This window comes from Mauremys mutica, chromosome 1, assembly GCF_020497125.1.
Source record: "Mauremys mutica isolate MM-2020 ecotype Southern chromosome 1, ASM2049712v1, whole genome shotgun sequence".
Taxonomy (NCBI): domain Eukaryota; kingdom Metazoa; phylum Chordata; order Testudines; family Geoemydidae; genus Mauremys; species Mauremys mutica.
The window spans coordinates 228,585,190-228,600,238 of record NC_059072.1 but is presented as its reverse complement, the minus strand read 5'-3'; the positions used below and the strand labels follow the sequence as shown (position 1 = coordinate 228,600,238).

General features: G+C 37.1%; 1 protein-coding gene across 2 annotated transcripts in view; it reads left to right on the top strand.

Annotated features, from left to right (window-relative positions):
• Positions 1-15,049, top strand: part of MOSPD2 (motile sperm domain containing 2) — a 62,847-nt gene that overhangs the window by 24,414 nt on the left and 23,384 nt on the right. For both annotated transcript variants that reach the window (XM_045028309.1, XM_045028383.1), the window contains exons 6-9: positions 981-1,041; positions 2,736-2,774; positions 4,621-4,745; positions 7,818-7,988. In XM_045028309.1, coding sequence (XP_044884244.1) covers positions 981-1,041; positions 2,736-2,774; positions 4,621-4,745; positions 7,818-7,988 — 396 coding nt within the window. The remainder of the gene's footprint in view (positions 1-980; positions 1,042-2,735; positions 2,775-4,620; positions 4,746-7,817; positions 7,989-15,049) is intronic.

Here is a 15,049-nt window from a genome sequence, read left to right as displayed (position 1 = left end):
TTAACCCTGCAGAAGCTGTGAAAGGACTGAAGTGGCAGGAAGCACCTTGCCCTTGGAATGCTCAGGAATGGTGAGGGGAGGGACCAGGAGTGCTCTAACAGGCACTGCAAAGAGTAGATTCCACCATTGCATCTGCACCAGCCAGTGCATCTCCTGAGTGTGAATGTTCATCTTAAAGAACTCTGGTTGCAAGTAAGTCATCTCCATTTGTCTCTGCTTCATAAGATATGAAGATTGATTTATTTTTATTGCAATGTGCCTCAAGTATGTACCTGTTTTAACAAAAAAATTCTGAGTTCTGTTGTGGTTGTGAATTTTCAGCAGTGACCAGATAGTGTTAATTCTTTAATCTTTTGCCGAACTATGATCTTAGAATTTTAAATGTTAATTTTTGTCTCAAAGTATTAGTGAACTATGATTTCATTAGAAATCAAGACAGACAAAACTAACCCCGCCCCCCCCAATAAAAGGCAAAATTTTCTTATCCCTAAACGTTTTACTGCCAACGTACAGAACTTACGTAACTTGCTTGTCTTACTTCAGTGCAAGTCAGTGCTTGTACTATGTAAGAAAGGCTTAGCACACTGCCATTTAGAGACAGGTTTATTTCTTCTGTTAGTCTGTAGTTCTTAGAAAATCTCCTGACCCTTTCCTGAGACCCCAGTTCTTCAATGACTTCATACATCTGCTTAACTTTATGCACTGCGAGTAGTCTTAGTAATGTCACTAGAACTACTCTCAGCTTACAGATTTAAGCATGTGTATAAATCTTTGCAGGATCATGGCCTTGCATTCCATTGGAAGTTGGGGCAGTGTTTGAAATTTAATATACTGTATATAGCCTGTGTACATTTATTATGTTTTACTTTAATTGTGAACTTATCTCAGAAAATTTTTATTACGAAAGTCATAGTTTTTATTTAATTTGTTTTTAAATTATAATTTGTACTGCATTTATTACTAATTTGCCTTTATTTTAGGACTTGGACTTCATTCGGTTCATCATCAACTGTTTTAAAGTGTATTATCCTAATTACCTCTGTAAGTAATGTATATTATCCTTTCTAAGGAGATACAGTTTTATAGACATTATATTATCCAATATGTTGTTTTACTATAACTGATAAGGAGAGAGGTTTTTTTTTTAAGGTTTGTAAATATTACTTTTTGCAAGTGTGGACTGCAAATGTAAAACTAAAATAAAGTCAAGAAATATGTGTTTGACATGCCCCTTCCTGTATATCACATGATGGAACTTCTTCCAAATAATATCTGGAGCCTATCTTTTGGAAGAACATCCAATCTTGGTTTAAAAATTATCAGTGATGGGAGAATCCATCACAATAATTGGTAAATTGTTCCAGTTGTTAATTACGCTCACATTTAAAAATTGACACCTTATTTCCAGTCTGGACTTGGCTAGCTTCAACTTCCAGCCGTTGGATTGCATTATATCTTTCTCTGCTAGACTGAAGTGTGCAATATTAAATATTTGTTTCCCCATATAGGAATTTACAGAATGTGATTCAGTCACCCATAACCTTTTCTTTGTTTAAATAGCTAAATAGATTTAGCTCCTTGAGGCTATCATAAGGCACATTTTCTAATCCTTTAATCTTTCTGGGCTCTTCTCTGAACCTTCTCAATTTTTTAATATCCTTCTTGAACTGTGGACACCAGAACTGAGCACAGTGTTTCAGCTGTGGTCACACCAGTTCCAAATACAGCAGTAAAATAGCCTCTCGGCTCCAACTTCATATTCCTAGTTTATGCATCCAAGAATCCCATTAGCCCCCTCGGCCACAGCGTTGCACTGGGAGCTTATGTTCAGCTGATTGTGCACCATGACCCCCAATTCCTTTTCAGAGTCAATATTATAGTTGTGTTGTTGCCCTCCTTTCTTTGTCCATTTCTGTCCCTTTCCTCTTCAATTTCAGGGCTTTGCCAAAAGTTGGAAGATACTGCTATGACAATTGGTACTCTGTAGCAGCCAAGAGGCTAAAGATTGAGTGGAAATGGACTCTCCCCTATTGTCTCAGAGATGATACCTCCATGACAGAGTTGAGGCATATTGGTGGGGCTGTATGGGGGAAAAAACTTGCACATTGTCCATGTTAACCCTCATTATGAATAGATACAAAGCTTCAGTCAATACTGCCATTTTTCTCTTCCACGACTTCTAAATTCATTTAATTTTTTTCAAGTGAAAATGTAGCTATGAACATTTTAAAGTTTAGTTGTTTGAGTGGCATTTCGTTTCTTAAAATAGAAGGTACCATTCTGTTATAGTTGCTAGTACTGTATTTTGAACTGTTAAAAATTAGTGTTATAATTTCACACAATGATAAAGTTATTAGAATAAAGGTGCATATTATTTGCATCTTTCATCTGATATTTAATACAGTAATTTAAATGAATTCTCTGAATTCAGGGTGTGGGTAACCATTCTGACTCTTATGGGATAATTTTGCCTTTTTTTTGTATACCAATACAATACATGCCATAGTTTCCAATGGGCTTCCTAATACTTCTTACCATAGGGATGGTTTTGTATACATTGATTATTATTTGAGAAATGGAGGAAAGCTAATTTTTTCCTAAAGAAAGTAAGCATGGAAACTGAGTGTTCCGCTTTTAATAATCCTCTAATATTAAACACTTTCTCCCTGTTTAGTTGTTAATGTATAATATCTTTCATTTCAATTATCTCTTCTTCCTATTTATTGTCTTTGCAGCAAAGATAGTGATCTTTGAAATGCCATGGATAATGAATGGTAAGTTAAAGTAAATTAAAAATATTTGTAATTTTCTGTAATAAATTTAAAAAGCCCTGTCCTGATATGATATTAATTCAAACATAAACTGATTTGGGGGGAAGGGGTATAAAATGTTTTTAATGTTATTATGTGTGTATATATAGAAATGTATAACTAATGCATAGGCCAAATTCTTCTTTTAGTTAAGCACATGGTACCTTATATTTGTCAATTATTAGGGCATTGAATGCTTTAGTGTGCAGCTTCCTGGCACGTTGTGCTGTGACTCAAAGATTAAATAAATAGCTGTCTTCAAAGTGCGGCTCAAGACCTGCATCCACCTCGCCACTCTCATATCTTGGAAGCCCTTGATATGCAGACTACTTCTTGAACCCTCCATTTTCATGGTTTCCTGAACCCCAATCCACTCCAGGTCCAGACTTGCAAGGCTTAGTAAATGGTTTTCTGCTATGGCCAAATCCAAATAGTGCATTATGCAGGTTAGGGCATATGCATGACATAGATATATATATATAGATCTATCTATCTATCATCTATCTATCTATCTATCTATCCTGATGCGTGTGCACCAGTAATCAGCCTAGTCAATACACTTAGTAGACATGTTTTATTCCTCTATATTGCACGTGCGCATATAGCTATAAAAATTAACCTTTTGCTGCATGTGCACAGTCCATCTCTATTAAGACTATTTTAGTTTTACATTAAGCAGGTTCAAACTGCTACCATTTAAAACAACAAACCTGCCAGAGAAATACTTCATTCTCCCAACTTTTCTCCCACCCAAAATTGGGAACTTACCCACTTCTCCCTCCACCTTCCCTTTCCTCTCCAAAATAAATTACTGGTCTGCGATTCAAGAGGGCTAAATATTTAGTCTTTAACCTGTCACTGCTTCAGTTCATAGCCTGATGAGGTCTTGGGAAGGATGTAAGTAATCATGTTAGTGTCTGGGTCATGGAATTTGAGCTGGCTTGCTTTAGGTTCATAGAGTGCATTTCCAGCAGTCCTCAGGAGCAAATTACCATCAGAGACACAGTCTTGTGGAAATTCTCCAGAAGCCTCACTTCTTCCCCTACTTCAGCCACCTTTGGAAAAACCGGTGTTGCACTTAGGCAAATTTGAGGATACAGTGAAGAATTCCAAACCAGCTATAGAGGATGAAGATCCTCTTTTTACTCTACTTCTTTGGGATTGTTTGTTGCTTTTTTTTTTCTTTTACATGTATAGCATATGTCCTGGTGCTACATTTGAACTGTGCTACTTTTTCCAGTAGGAAACCATGCCAAATCCCATTCCTCCTTTCCTTTTCAGAGATCCCTTTCACAAGCAGAGGTCCTGGCCTTTACCTAGGGTAGAGCTGCTGCATGAAGTTCAGTACACCCCTTCACAAGTCACTATGCCAAAAACAAAACTAGGTGCTTATTTTTGGTGGGCAGTACTTCAGTTACTGTTCAAGGAGCTAGTCTTCTGCAGTGAGGCGCTGGGGACACAATGCTACAGACTGACTACTTACCAACAATAACTTTTGCCTTCACCGAACCTCTTCTCAGTTTTGGAGTACGCATCCAAATGAGGTTTCTGGGTGTAGAGGGGTACTGCTTCAGGAAGTGGGCTGGGGGTGGGGTGGGCGCACAGGATATATATATCTTGATATGTGCATGTGCTCTTTGCCTAGTGGGACATTTCATAACGGGTAAAGAAACCCTAGCTGGACATCTAGCTATTTCACTGAATTCTGTACTTAGCCTAACATTTTATGAGCGTTTATTTACATGCTATCAATGGCAGATAAAACTGCAGTATTTGTTTCAGGCAGTTTATGTATTCTTTTTTTGTCTAGCTGCTTTTAAAATTGTGAAGGGTTGGCTTGGTCCAGATGCGATAAGCATGTTGAAGTTTACAAACAAGAATGAAGTGCAGGAATACATCAGTGTAGAGTATCTGCCTGCCTACATGGGTGGAATTGTAAGTATACTGAAATTTAAATACCTTGTAATGATTAATATCTTCATGCAATTTTTGTGTGCATATAAATTGCACAATTACACACTGTAGTAGATCCAGCTAGCATTTTTCAGATAAGTGAGTGTGTCCATTTGATATTAATAACCTTACAAATTAACTGTTAATGATTTAAATTCTATTAAAAATCTCAACTGATGCTTTTCAAATTTTTGTATGTTTTAAAAGCGTTTTCATAGCTCTTTTTGTAAGGTAGGAAGTAATTCTGCAGCCCTAATTTTGTGACTTCATTTTGGAAATTTTAATGGTGTGAATAGGAAAAAGGGGGGGTTTAGTGCATACAACTGCTGTTTCTCACCTTCCTCCAAAGCCATGATTGAATGAAGACCCTCCAATACTTTCTCTGGCCTTCCACCCTTTCTAGCTCCTTCTGTTGCCCCTCATCTGAAGTGTTCTAAAACCCCTGGTGTACTTGGCAACTTCTTTAAAAGGAAGATAAAGCCCAACTGGTTATACTGCACTCCAGTACTGTATTATTGTCAGCTTTTACACACCTCTATTTATACACATTATAGTGCAGTCTAAATGCTGATACAGGATAAGCAACTTGTGTAAGGGGCATAAATTTGTCACCAAGCTAATAAAAGTAATTAATTCTGTGATTTCGTACCCTTTTCCCTTAAACTTTGTAACTTTCCTTTAATAATTTTTTTAAACCCAAGCAGGGTAAAAGTAATACCGCTGCCATAGAGGGAGATGGCATGATCTATTCTCTCTGCAGAAGAGATGAAGATAGGCAATGACAATCTGCCTTCCCCTCTGTAACATATATTTGAATCTTAATATGCCATTAAAGAATAACACACCAGTGTGCGATCTGAGGGACCCCCTTGAGACAAGGTAGCCGCTGGAATGAGGCTTGGGGGTATGGAAGCATGAGGGACTCACTTTTTCCTAAACTCCTGTTTGGCCAGGATGTCTCTCTGGATCCTCTTCTCAGTACCTGCAAGAAACGTCCAAAAGGAATAATTTCCCAAGGAGTGAGAAGCAGTAGCTAGCCAGAGATTGAAGAGGGGTGGTTGAGTGTTTTCTGGGTGCTGAGGGAGATGCTGAAACAGAGTATGTAGAGAGTGAGGATTCTGCTGTCATCAGCTTCCCATATCTCTCTTCCCCTGGCATATGTGGGTAAAAAGGCTTGCTGCTACATAGGAATTCTGGTGGTCAGCATCAGCAGGGGTGGGGAAATCATAATGATGAGCCTTAGCATTTTATATGCATTTTGAAGGCTTCATTGTTAAAAAGCTTGGGACCTTATTTAATTGAAATCTTGATTGCAGTGTCTTTTTAAAAATATTTTGTTAAATCATAAATAAAATATGTGCCACAGTCACAAAACAAAACAGTGGTAAGCAGTTAGTGAGGAAATCCTCTAACTTTGTATCATTTTTGTTCAGAACCATCCTACAGACTAGTTCTCTGGAAGGATCAAGGCATAACAAATTTGAACATTTAAAATCAAGTCCTGTATTAGTCCTCGCTTCCCAGAAACTTTCTCTTTCATTGGAATTGGCTACTCTGACATGTTTAGAAGCTGTTTGTTTCCACCTTTTCCAAGTCTTTGAAGCAGAACAAGAGGAACCTCTGAAACTCTTTTGAGCAGCCTGCCTTTAAGTAACTTCTGGTAACTCTTGAACCTGTGGTTCACAGGAATCTGTGCACTGGGGAAATTGACCCAAAAAATCAGTTCAACCAGTGTTAAAATTGGTTGGAGGTGCGGTGTAAGGGAAGTCCCATGACTGACCCTGTTTTTACCACCATTTGAACCAGTATGAACTTCTTAATAAATTTCCTCAGCGTAGACATGGCTTAGGTGTGTTGAACATTGTGTTTAGATTAGTACGCTTTCCCAGCTTTCTGTTTCCTTTTAAAAAATAATCCACCATAATTAAGGCTAAGTTTATGTCACGGAGGTCATGGAAGTCACAGAATCTGTGACTTTCTGAGACCTCGGTGACATTCTCTGCTTCAGCCCCAGGGGCTGCAGGACTCTGGAGCTGGCAGTCAGCAGGGCCCTGGCAGGGTTCCAGCGACAGGTGACAGACTCCTGAGGGGGCCCTTCTCAGAGTTCTGGCGACATAAGGCAGCCTTCTGCAGGGAGAGGGGGACGCCTTGGGCGAGCGCTGGGGGTGCCCTGTTTTCTCTTTGGGAAGTATTGTCACCCTGCAGCTCCCAGCTGCTGAGGGAGGGGGGGAGACGGAAGGGGAGGGGGGCAGCTTCCACTGCCGCAGGCAGAGGGGGAACCCCACAGCTCCCAGCCACCATAATGGCGGGGGAAAACACAGAGATGCAATAGCAAAAGACACAGACAGGTCACAGCTTCTGTGAATTTTTGTTTATTGTCCATGACCTGTCCCCAACTTTTACTAAAAATAACCATTACAAAATCTTAGACTATACATGGATTATAGTTAAGGCTATGTGATATGAGCTAAAAGCCTGTATTAAAATAGGTAACGCACATATATAATGCTAGTTCTTTTTAAACATTAATAAATAGGCTATCTGTTTTATTTTTTACAAATCCAAATCATGGACTAACTGTCTGCATGATTTTCTTTAAAACCAAAGCTGTTATAAAGTTGCAGAAGTACAAAAAACATCTGAAGAGCCACTGTTTTTTCTTATTTTGTTTTAAGTTTGCCTTCGTGTAATGTAGAAACAAAATTTGATTTAATTCTCCCCTGCAGCTCTCCTAAGATTTTTCAATACCAAATTTCAACTCAGAACAAATTCTGCAATCTCTTTGAGGATATGTAAACATTGCCACTAGCTATAAATTAATGGCTGTGTTAGATGATTATCATATTTGATTATTATAGAGGACAAAAACCAACATCAACTTTTTGCCCATGGGTCAAATGGAACTTAAAATGTATACATGAAATATGTACAAGTGTAAAAGGACTAACCGCCTCGCCCTCCCCCCGCCAATAGGATCTGTATTTTAATTATGCTAGTGAAATCACTTTTCCTTCCTTTTGATACACACGTGAATTAAAGACCCTTGTATTTTAGGATACTTTCAAGTACAGTTACCCTCCATTGGTTGATGATGATTTTCAAACTCCATTATGTGAAAATGGACCTATTACTACTGAAGATGAAACTGAAAGTAAAGAGGAGGTGGAAGCAGACAGCAAGGAGGCTGGAGAATTCAGTGAAGAGCAAATTCTCAATGCGAAAAAGGTATCCATTAACTCTAAAGGCTAAGAAGGAATGAAAATATTAAAAGTTGGACATGGTTTATTTTTTATGGCAGATTTTCTACAGTCTGTTGTAGTTGGATGTCTTTGTCACCTACAGTGAAAACCCAGTAAAACCCTAAAGACTAGCTTCCACTATCATGGATGGATTACAGTACACACACAAAAATCCAGTATCTGTTTTATTCTGGTATTGCTCCGTTAAGTGTACAATGTGAAATTTTTAAAAAATATTTTAACTTTTTAGAGATAAAGTTATGTTTCTCTGGAGTTATAGTCAGTTTTTTATACTTCCCTTGGGGCAACCATTGTATTGATTTTTTTTTTTAAATCCCATATATGTAGTTTTCTCAATAGATGTTTTAATCAGCTCCTGAGGAGAGGGAATACTAAATAAACAATTGAAAATATGCTATTGAGAGCTAGTGTCTAGAGCAGTATTATGTTTTTATTTATCTTATTAGTTACACAAACTCCAGTTAATCTTGATATGGTCACAAAACAAAGTAAATCCCTGAATCCTGCAATCTGATCTATGTGGCTTTAACCTTACACCTGTACAGAATTCATTCCAGTATTGGGGGGCAAGGAATACATAGTGGTAGCCTATGGGAAATGTAAACTTTGTCCATTAGTATTGTTCTTGAAAAATAGCTTCTGAAGTCCAAAATCTGGAATTCACTGTTGTTGCCATAAGTTCTGAATCAGAATATGAATTTACTAATTTATTGTATCATGTATGTTTAATATTCTGAATTTTATAGTATGCAAATTTTCAGTTTGAATTAGTATTTTAATATTTTGTCATATTTTGAAATGTAGGGAGCAATTTCTTTTTTAATTAAGGTATTTTTAAAACTTGGCCAGCCAAATTAATATGGTAGAGTCATAGAATTTAAGGCCTGAAGGAACCATTAGATCATCTCCTCTGACTTCCTCTCTATCACAGGCCCTTAAATTTAGTCCAGTTATCCCTGTGTTGAGCCCAGTAACTTGTGTTTGGCTTAAAACATATCTTCCAGAAAGACATCCAGTCTTGATTTGAAGATGGCGAGAGTTGAAGAATCCACCGCTTCCCTTGGTAGATTGTGTTCCAGTGGTCAATTACCCTCATGTTAAAAATATGTGCCTAATTTCTAATTTGAATTTGTCTGGTGTCAGCTTTCAGCCATTGATTCTTGTTATGCCTTTCTCTACTAGATTAAAATCCTTTAATACCTGACATTTTGTCCCCAATGTAATCAAGTCAACTCTGTCTTCTTCTTGATAAGTGAGGCTGCACTCTTTTTAAGTCTCTTGCTTTGTCATTTTCTCCAGCCTTCCAATCATTTTTGTGGCTCTTTTCTGCCCACTCTCTAATTTTTCAACATCCTTTTTAAAACATGGGCACTGAAACTATATGCACTATTCAAGTATTGGTCTCACAAATGCAGTATACAGAGGTAAAATTACTTCCCTACTCCTGCTTACTGTTCCATTGTTTATGTATCCAAGGATCACATTAGTCCATTTTGCCAATGCACTGGGAGGTCATGTATAGTTGGTTGTCCACTGTGACCCCTCAATCCTGTTTTGCAGAGTCACTGCTTTCCAGGATTCAGTCCCCTATTCTGTAGGTATGTCCTGCATTCTTTATTACATTCAGATGTGTTAAAATGCATTTTGTTCAAATGGGCTGAGTCAACCAGTTGATACAGGTTGCTTGATTGTCTGACTACCTTCTCGTTATTATTTACCACTCCACCAATCTTTGTCATCTGCATATTTTATCAGCAATGCCTTTCTATTTACTTCCAGACCATTAGTGAAAATATTGACTAGCATCAGACCTAGTACTAGTCTTTGTAGAACCCTACTAGAAACAGACCACTACTTCCACAGCCAGTTCTTAATCCATTTCATGTATACTCTTCTGATATTTTATAATGCTCATTTTCTAGTTAGAATGTTGTATGGTACTAAATCAAATGTCTTGCAAAAGTCTATGTACAATTACATCTATGCACTTACCTTTATCAACCAAACTTGTAATCTCAAAGAATGAAATCTGGTTTGTTTGACAGGACCTGTTTTCCATAAAATCTCATTGACTGGCATTAATCATATTAATATCCTTTATCAATTATATGTCATATCAGCTTTTCTATTATTTTACTAAGGATTTATGTCAATGTAACCCAGTGATAGTTATCTGAATCATTCTGCTGACCGTGTTTGAATATAGGCACTAGATGCACCACTTTTCCAATCTTCTGGAATTTCCCCAGTATTCCAAAGTTTAATAAAAAATTAACATCAGGCCAGAGATCTTCTCAGCCAACTCTTTTAGAACTCTTCAGAGCAAATTATTTGGGCCTGCTGATTTTAAAATGTTTATCCCTTGTAGATGATGTCAACATCCTCTTTGGTTACTAATGCACTGGAAATTAATTCATTATCCTCATATGATGGGAGTACATCATCCTGTTTCTTTCCAAATAAACAACAGAAATTTATTTTGAACACTTCTGTCTTTTGTGCATCATTAACAGCTTTACCATCTCCGTCTAGTAATGGACCTATACGAAAAGGGTCAGTTTGACCCCAGAATATGCAATTTTGATATTCTTTTACTTAGAAGTTATAACGTAATGTTATAAGGGAATAGCTAACTTTTGAATCATGCATTGAACCAAACCAGAGGCCTGTCCTGAGTTTCAGGCCACAGTTACCTGCAGATGAATTGTGGATGTTACAGACTTGGTGTATTGTCTTCTTCCTTTTCTGTGTAACTAAGTCTTTTCAGTTACTTTCAAAGAGAAACATATGGTTGTAAGGAAGGACATCACGTGGTCCTCATTTAACACCCTTAGCATTCCATTGCCTAAAGAGAGGTTAATTCACTCCTTATTACTCTCCCCACCTTTTTTTTTTATTTTTATTTTTTAATTTGTCTTAAATTCTTACTCTGACCCTTTGGATAATCTATGATGATTAACTAATATGTTAACCAAATTGGAAAGTAAGATGTAGTCCAGCGGATGTTTAGGTTTAATCCTAAAATAAATATATTAATCCATCTCCTAAAAAGTTGCATATAAACTCAAAAAGGCTGTAATTTAAGCTCCATGCTGAGGTAAATACTGCTCCTGTTGGCTATGGAGAAGCAATAACATGATGCTACCAAGGAAGGATAAGACCATAAATGGTAGGATATCTGAATGTAAACGAACTTCCAAATTTATTTCTGGAAAAATTCCTTCTGTCTGAACCAACCAGACATCCTGGGCAGTCATCTTTGTAAATTAAATACTTTCTGCTATACTTCCTTACTTTTTTTTAACATAAATGTTTTCCACCAAAGAGTCTTAGATTTTGAGATTAGAATTGCTACACAAATGTGTTCGCTATCCTGAGAACACGAACTATTGAAACCAAATAAGTCTATGGCCTTTTTGTTAAGTTTCAAGGTGATAAACTTGAATTCCTTTCTTATAATAAAACCAACTTGTATAGAATTAAGTTTGCTATAATCTTTATATTTGTAAGTAAATATTCTTATCCCTTTAGGATTATACTCAAGTTATTAGCATAAGTGATTGTAAGTATGTGAATAAATATTTCAGCACTGGGAAGGTTGTGCAAAGTTTGGGAATAGAAGTTGTGAATTAGACAATATTAGTTTTAGAAATAGATTTCTTGTTTGTTTTACTAATGTTATCAAGTACAGTGCCTAGAATAGCTAAAATATTGTAATAGTTGGAAATTAGGATATTTTATAATGAACCTGGAAGTTATTTAAAATTAGAATCAAATTGAGAATACTTTCCTACGCTTGAAAGATGGGATAAACTCTTCCCAAATTACAGCTAAGTGAAAGAAGAACGAATAAACTTTAGAACTTCAAAATGAAAGAAAACTTCAAGAATATAGTCACCAAGTTACAACAAAATATAGGAAAATTTTATCCAGTTAAATGTTTCAAGAAGAGTTAACAGAGAAATAAAGCTAAATGGCTTCTCAAACAGTTCTGTTAGTATTATATTTTTAATTAATAATTCTAAATAAGAAATTAAAGAACTACAGTAGAACCCAGAGTTATGAACACCTTGGGAGTGGAGGTTGTTCATAACACTGAACAAAATGTTATGGTGGTTCTTTCAAAAGTTTACAACTGAACGTTGACTTAATACAGCTTTTAAACTTTAGTACACACAAGAAAAATGCTGCTTTTAACCATCTTAATTTAAATGAAATAAGCATAAAAACAGTTTCTTTACCTTGTCAAATCTTTTTTTAAACTTTTCCTTTATTTCTTTTAGTAGTTTACATTTAACACAGTTCTGTACTGTATTTGTGCTGGGAGTATCAATAAACTGAATCCTTTTAGAGCTGGGCTAGCCCACCATTACAGCTGAATGGAATATTAATGTATGAAAAGAGATGCTAAATACAGTTGAGGAGTTTTTTGTCTCTTATCTAAGCAATCCTGAGGGTGAGTCTTCATTGAAAAGTCCAAAAGTCCCGAACACACTCACTTCAGTCCTGATTCAGATAAGTCTCCCTGCTTCCTGTGAGAAATGCTCAATTTTTGATTCCACTCTCCCAAGAGAGAGTGATTTTCTTTAACCAGAATCCTTTATGAACAAGAACTTGGGTTTTGGACCTTAAAGTCCAAAGTGCATAACTATAAGCAGCCTTGGGAAAGAGAGAGCTTTCCTAAAGAGCAAATATGCCAAGAAAAGATGATCACACCAAAATACTCCTCTGATAACAGATGGCAGGGTCTGATTTGAAAATTAAATATTTCTCTCTGAGATACCATAGGAATTTCTTTGCTTTGAAGGAAGTCAGAATTTGGCCTTGGAGAACAAAGGTATTGATTGCCTTTCCAGAATACTGAACTCTTCTGAAGTTCAGATCTTTGTTTCTTTAAATCCAGACCTTTGTGCTGATGGGATTTATATATTGAAATATACCAAATTAATAAACTTAACTTCCATGGATGCTACTGAAGTACTTGATTCCAAATAAATATCAAGCAAGATTACACTCGGAACAGGAAAGAAAAGAGAGAACTGAAGTAGCCTTAACATTTGAAATCTTCTAAGAACCATAGCTGGACTATTACAGGAATTAAACCTAATACTTTAGTGCTATAGTGTTTGATTCAATTGTCTGTTTTTCATCTAGATAGCACTGTAATTGTAGGAAGATATTATATTTGCATTTGTATATGTTCACGCTGATTTAATAATCACCTAGATTACTAAAGTTATTTTGTTGCTTAAAGAATTAATCTTGAACTCAGAATTGTCTTGCTGTGTGCTGCCTTAAAATCTGAAACTGCTGTGTCATATCTTCGTTAGTTTGTTGGTTAACTTTTGACCAGTTAAAATTAATCCCTAAATTTAAGCACCACTAAAAACTGATTGATATACTCAAATCACTGTTTTTGTTTTGTTTTGTTTTTCCTCCACTTTATCTGACTTTCACTCGCTCCTAGAAGCTGTGATGCATCTGCAAGTGTGTATGATTACTTGCTCATTGAAGAAATCCTCAGATCTCTCCCTCTGACTCTGTGTGTGTGTGTGTGTACAAGAAAAGCGCCCTTCTAAGCTCACTTCAAACTTAATTTGTATGTGCTATAAAATCTAGAATACTTTAATATACTGATCTTAATTGTGTTGTGTATTTCTCACTAAAGAGTTAATACACCTCTACCCCAATATAACGCTGTCCTCGTGAGCCAAACAATCTTACCATGTTATAGGTGAAACCACATTGTATCGAACTTGCTTTGATCCGCCGGAGTGCACAGCTCCGCCTCCCTGGAGCACTGCTTTACCACATTATATCCAAATTCGTGTTATATCGGGTCACGTTATATCGGGGTAGAGGTGTAGCATGTGTGAATACCTCATGCTCCATACTCCTCATTTCTATTTTTGTGTGGGAACTTATTACTGGTTTACCTTTTTGTTTATTTCAAATAGAAACAGCATTGTGGTATTATTACTTTACTTTTCTGCATATCAACTTTGTATCACAAATCTGGTCAGGTGCCCCTTTGCTGGCCACCCACTGGACTGCTGTGAAGGGAATCGAAACCTCTGTGTCCCTGGATCTCTGGGTTTTTTAAGCCTCCCGAATGGGAATATAGCTAGTCTCGGAATCTGTAGGCACAGACCTTCTATCTGGCATGTTCTGAATGCTGGCACCCGCTGTTTAGGTTCCTAGCCTCTTTGGGCACATTGCTGACCCATCAGACAGTCCCATATGTAAACACACTTTCTCCAGGAACTCCACCCTAAAGGTCTGAAGCTTCTGGCTTAGTTTAACTCTCTGGAAGCAACATGGTAGTTGTAAAACATTCAGCACCCACTGACACTTTGCCCAGAGTCTAACACAGCTGCTCTTTTGCTTTAATTGTATAAACACACAAAAGTACAGATCCCTAAAACAATAGACTGTACACACCTTTCCCTACGCAGTTTCCTCACCGCTCCAGGGCCTTCTTTGGGTAGGCTCAGAGTACCTGTAAAGTTCAACTCTTTCCAGGAAAGAGTTTGGGTTTCCCTGCTTCATGGAGGCTGGTACGTGTTTTGGGGACTTTTCCCTAATGAAGTCTCCTTCCCCATTGTCTGTAACTTTGCTCTCTCCCATCCAGTGCTTCCTCTTCCTATCTGGCTTTCTTGGTTGTGTGTTTCCTTACTTAAACCCCTCCTGGTCACCTGGCTTCTTTCTTTTTGGGATGTAGTTGCTCTTTTTCGCATAAGTTTTGCTCCTGAAGTGCTTTCCATTTGACCTCAGGCTGTAGTGTTACTGGTGCATTTCCTGCCAGCAACAGTGGAGCCACATACAAAGAGGCATTTGTGATGGAGCAGTTTTAAAGAGGAACATTTTATAATAACTCCTGGTTGATAGGATAAATTGATTGGTTCTTCAGACAAATTCACATTTCTCCCTTGTCCAAAAAATAAACAGCCCAGAGTAGAGGTACTCAGGTATTCTAGGTGTGCTCTAACACCCCATTTTTAGACAGTCTCTTTTGTTACTATTCAT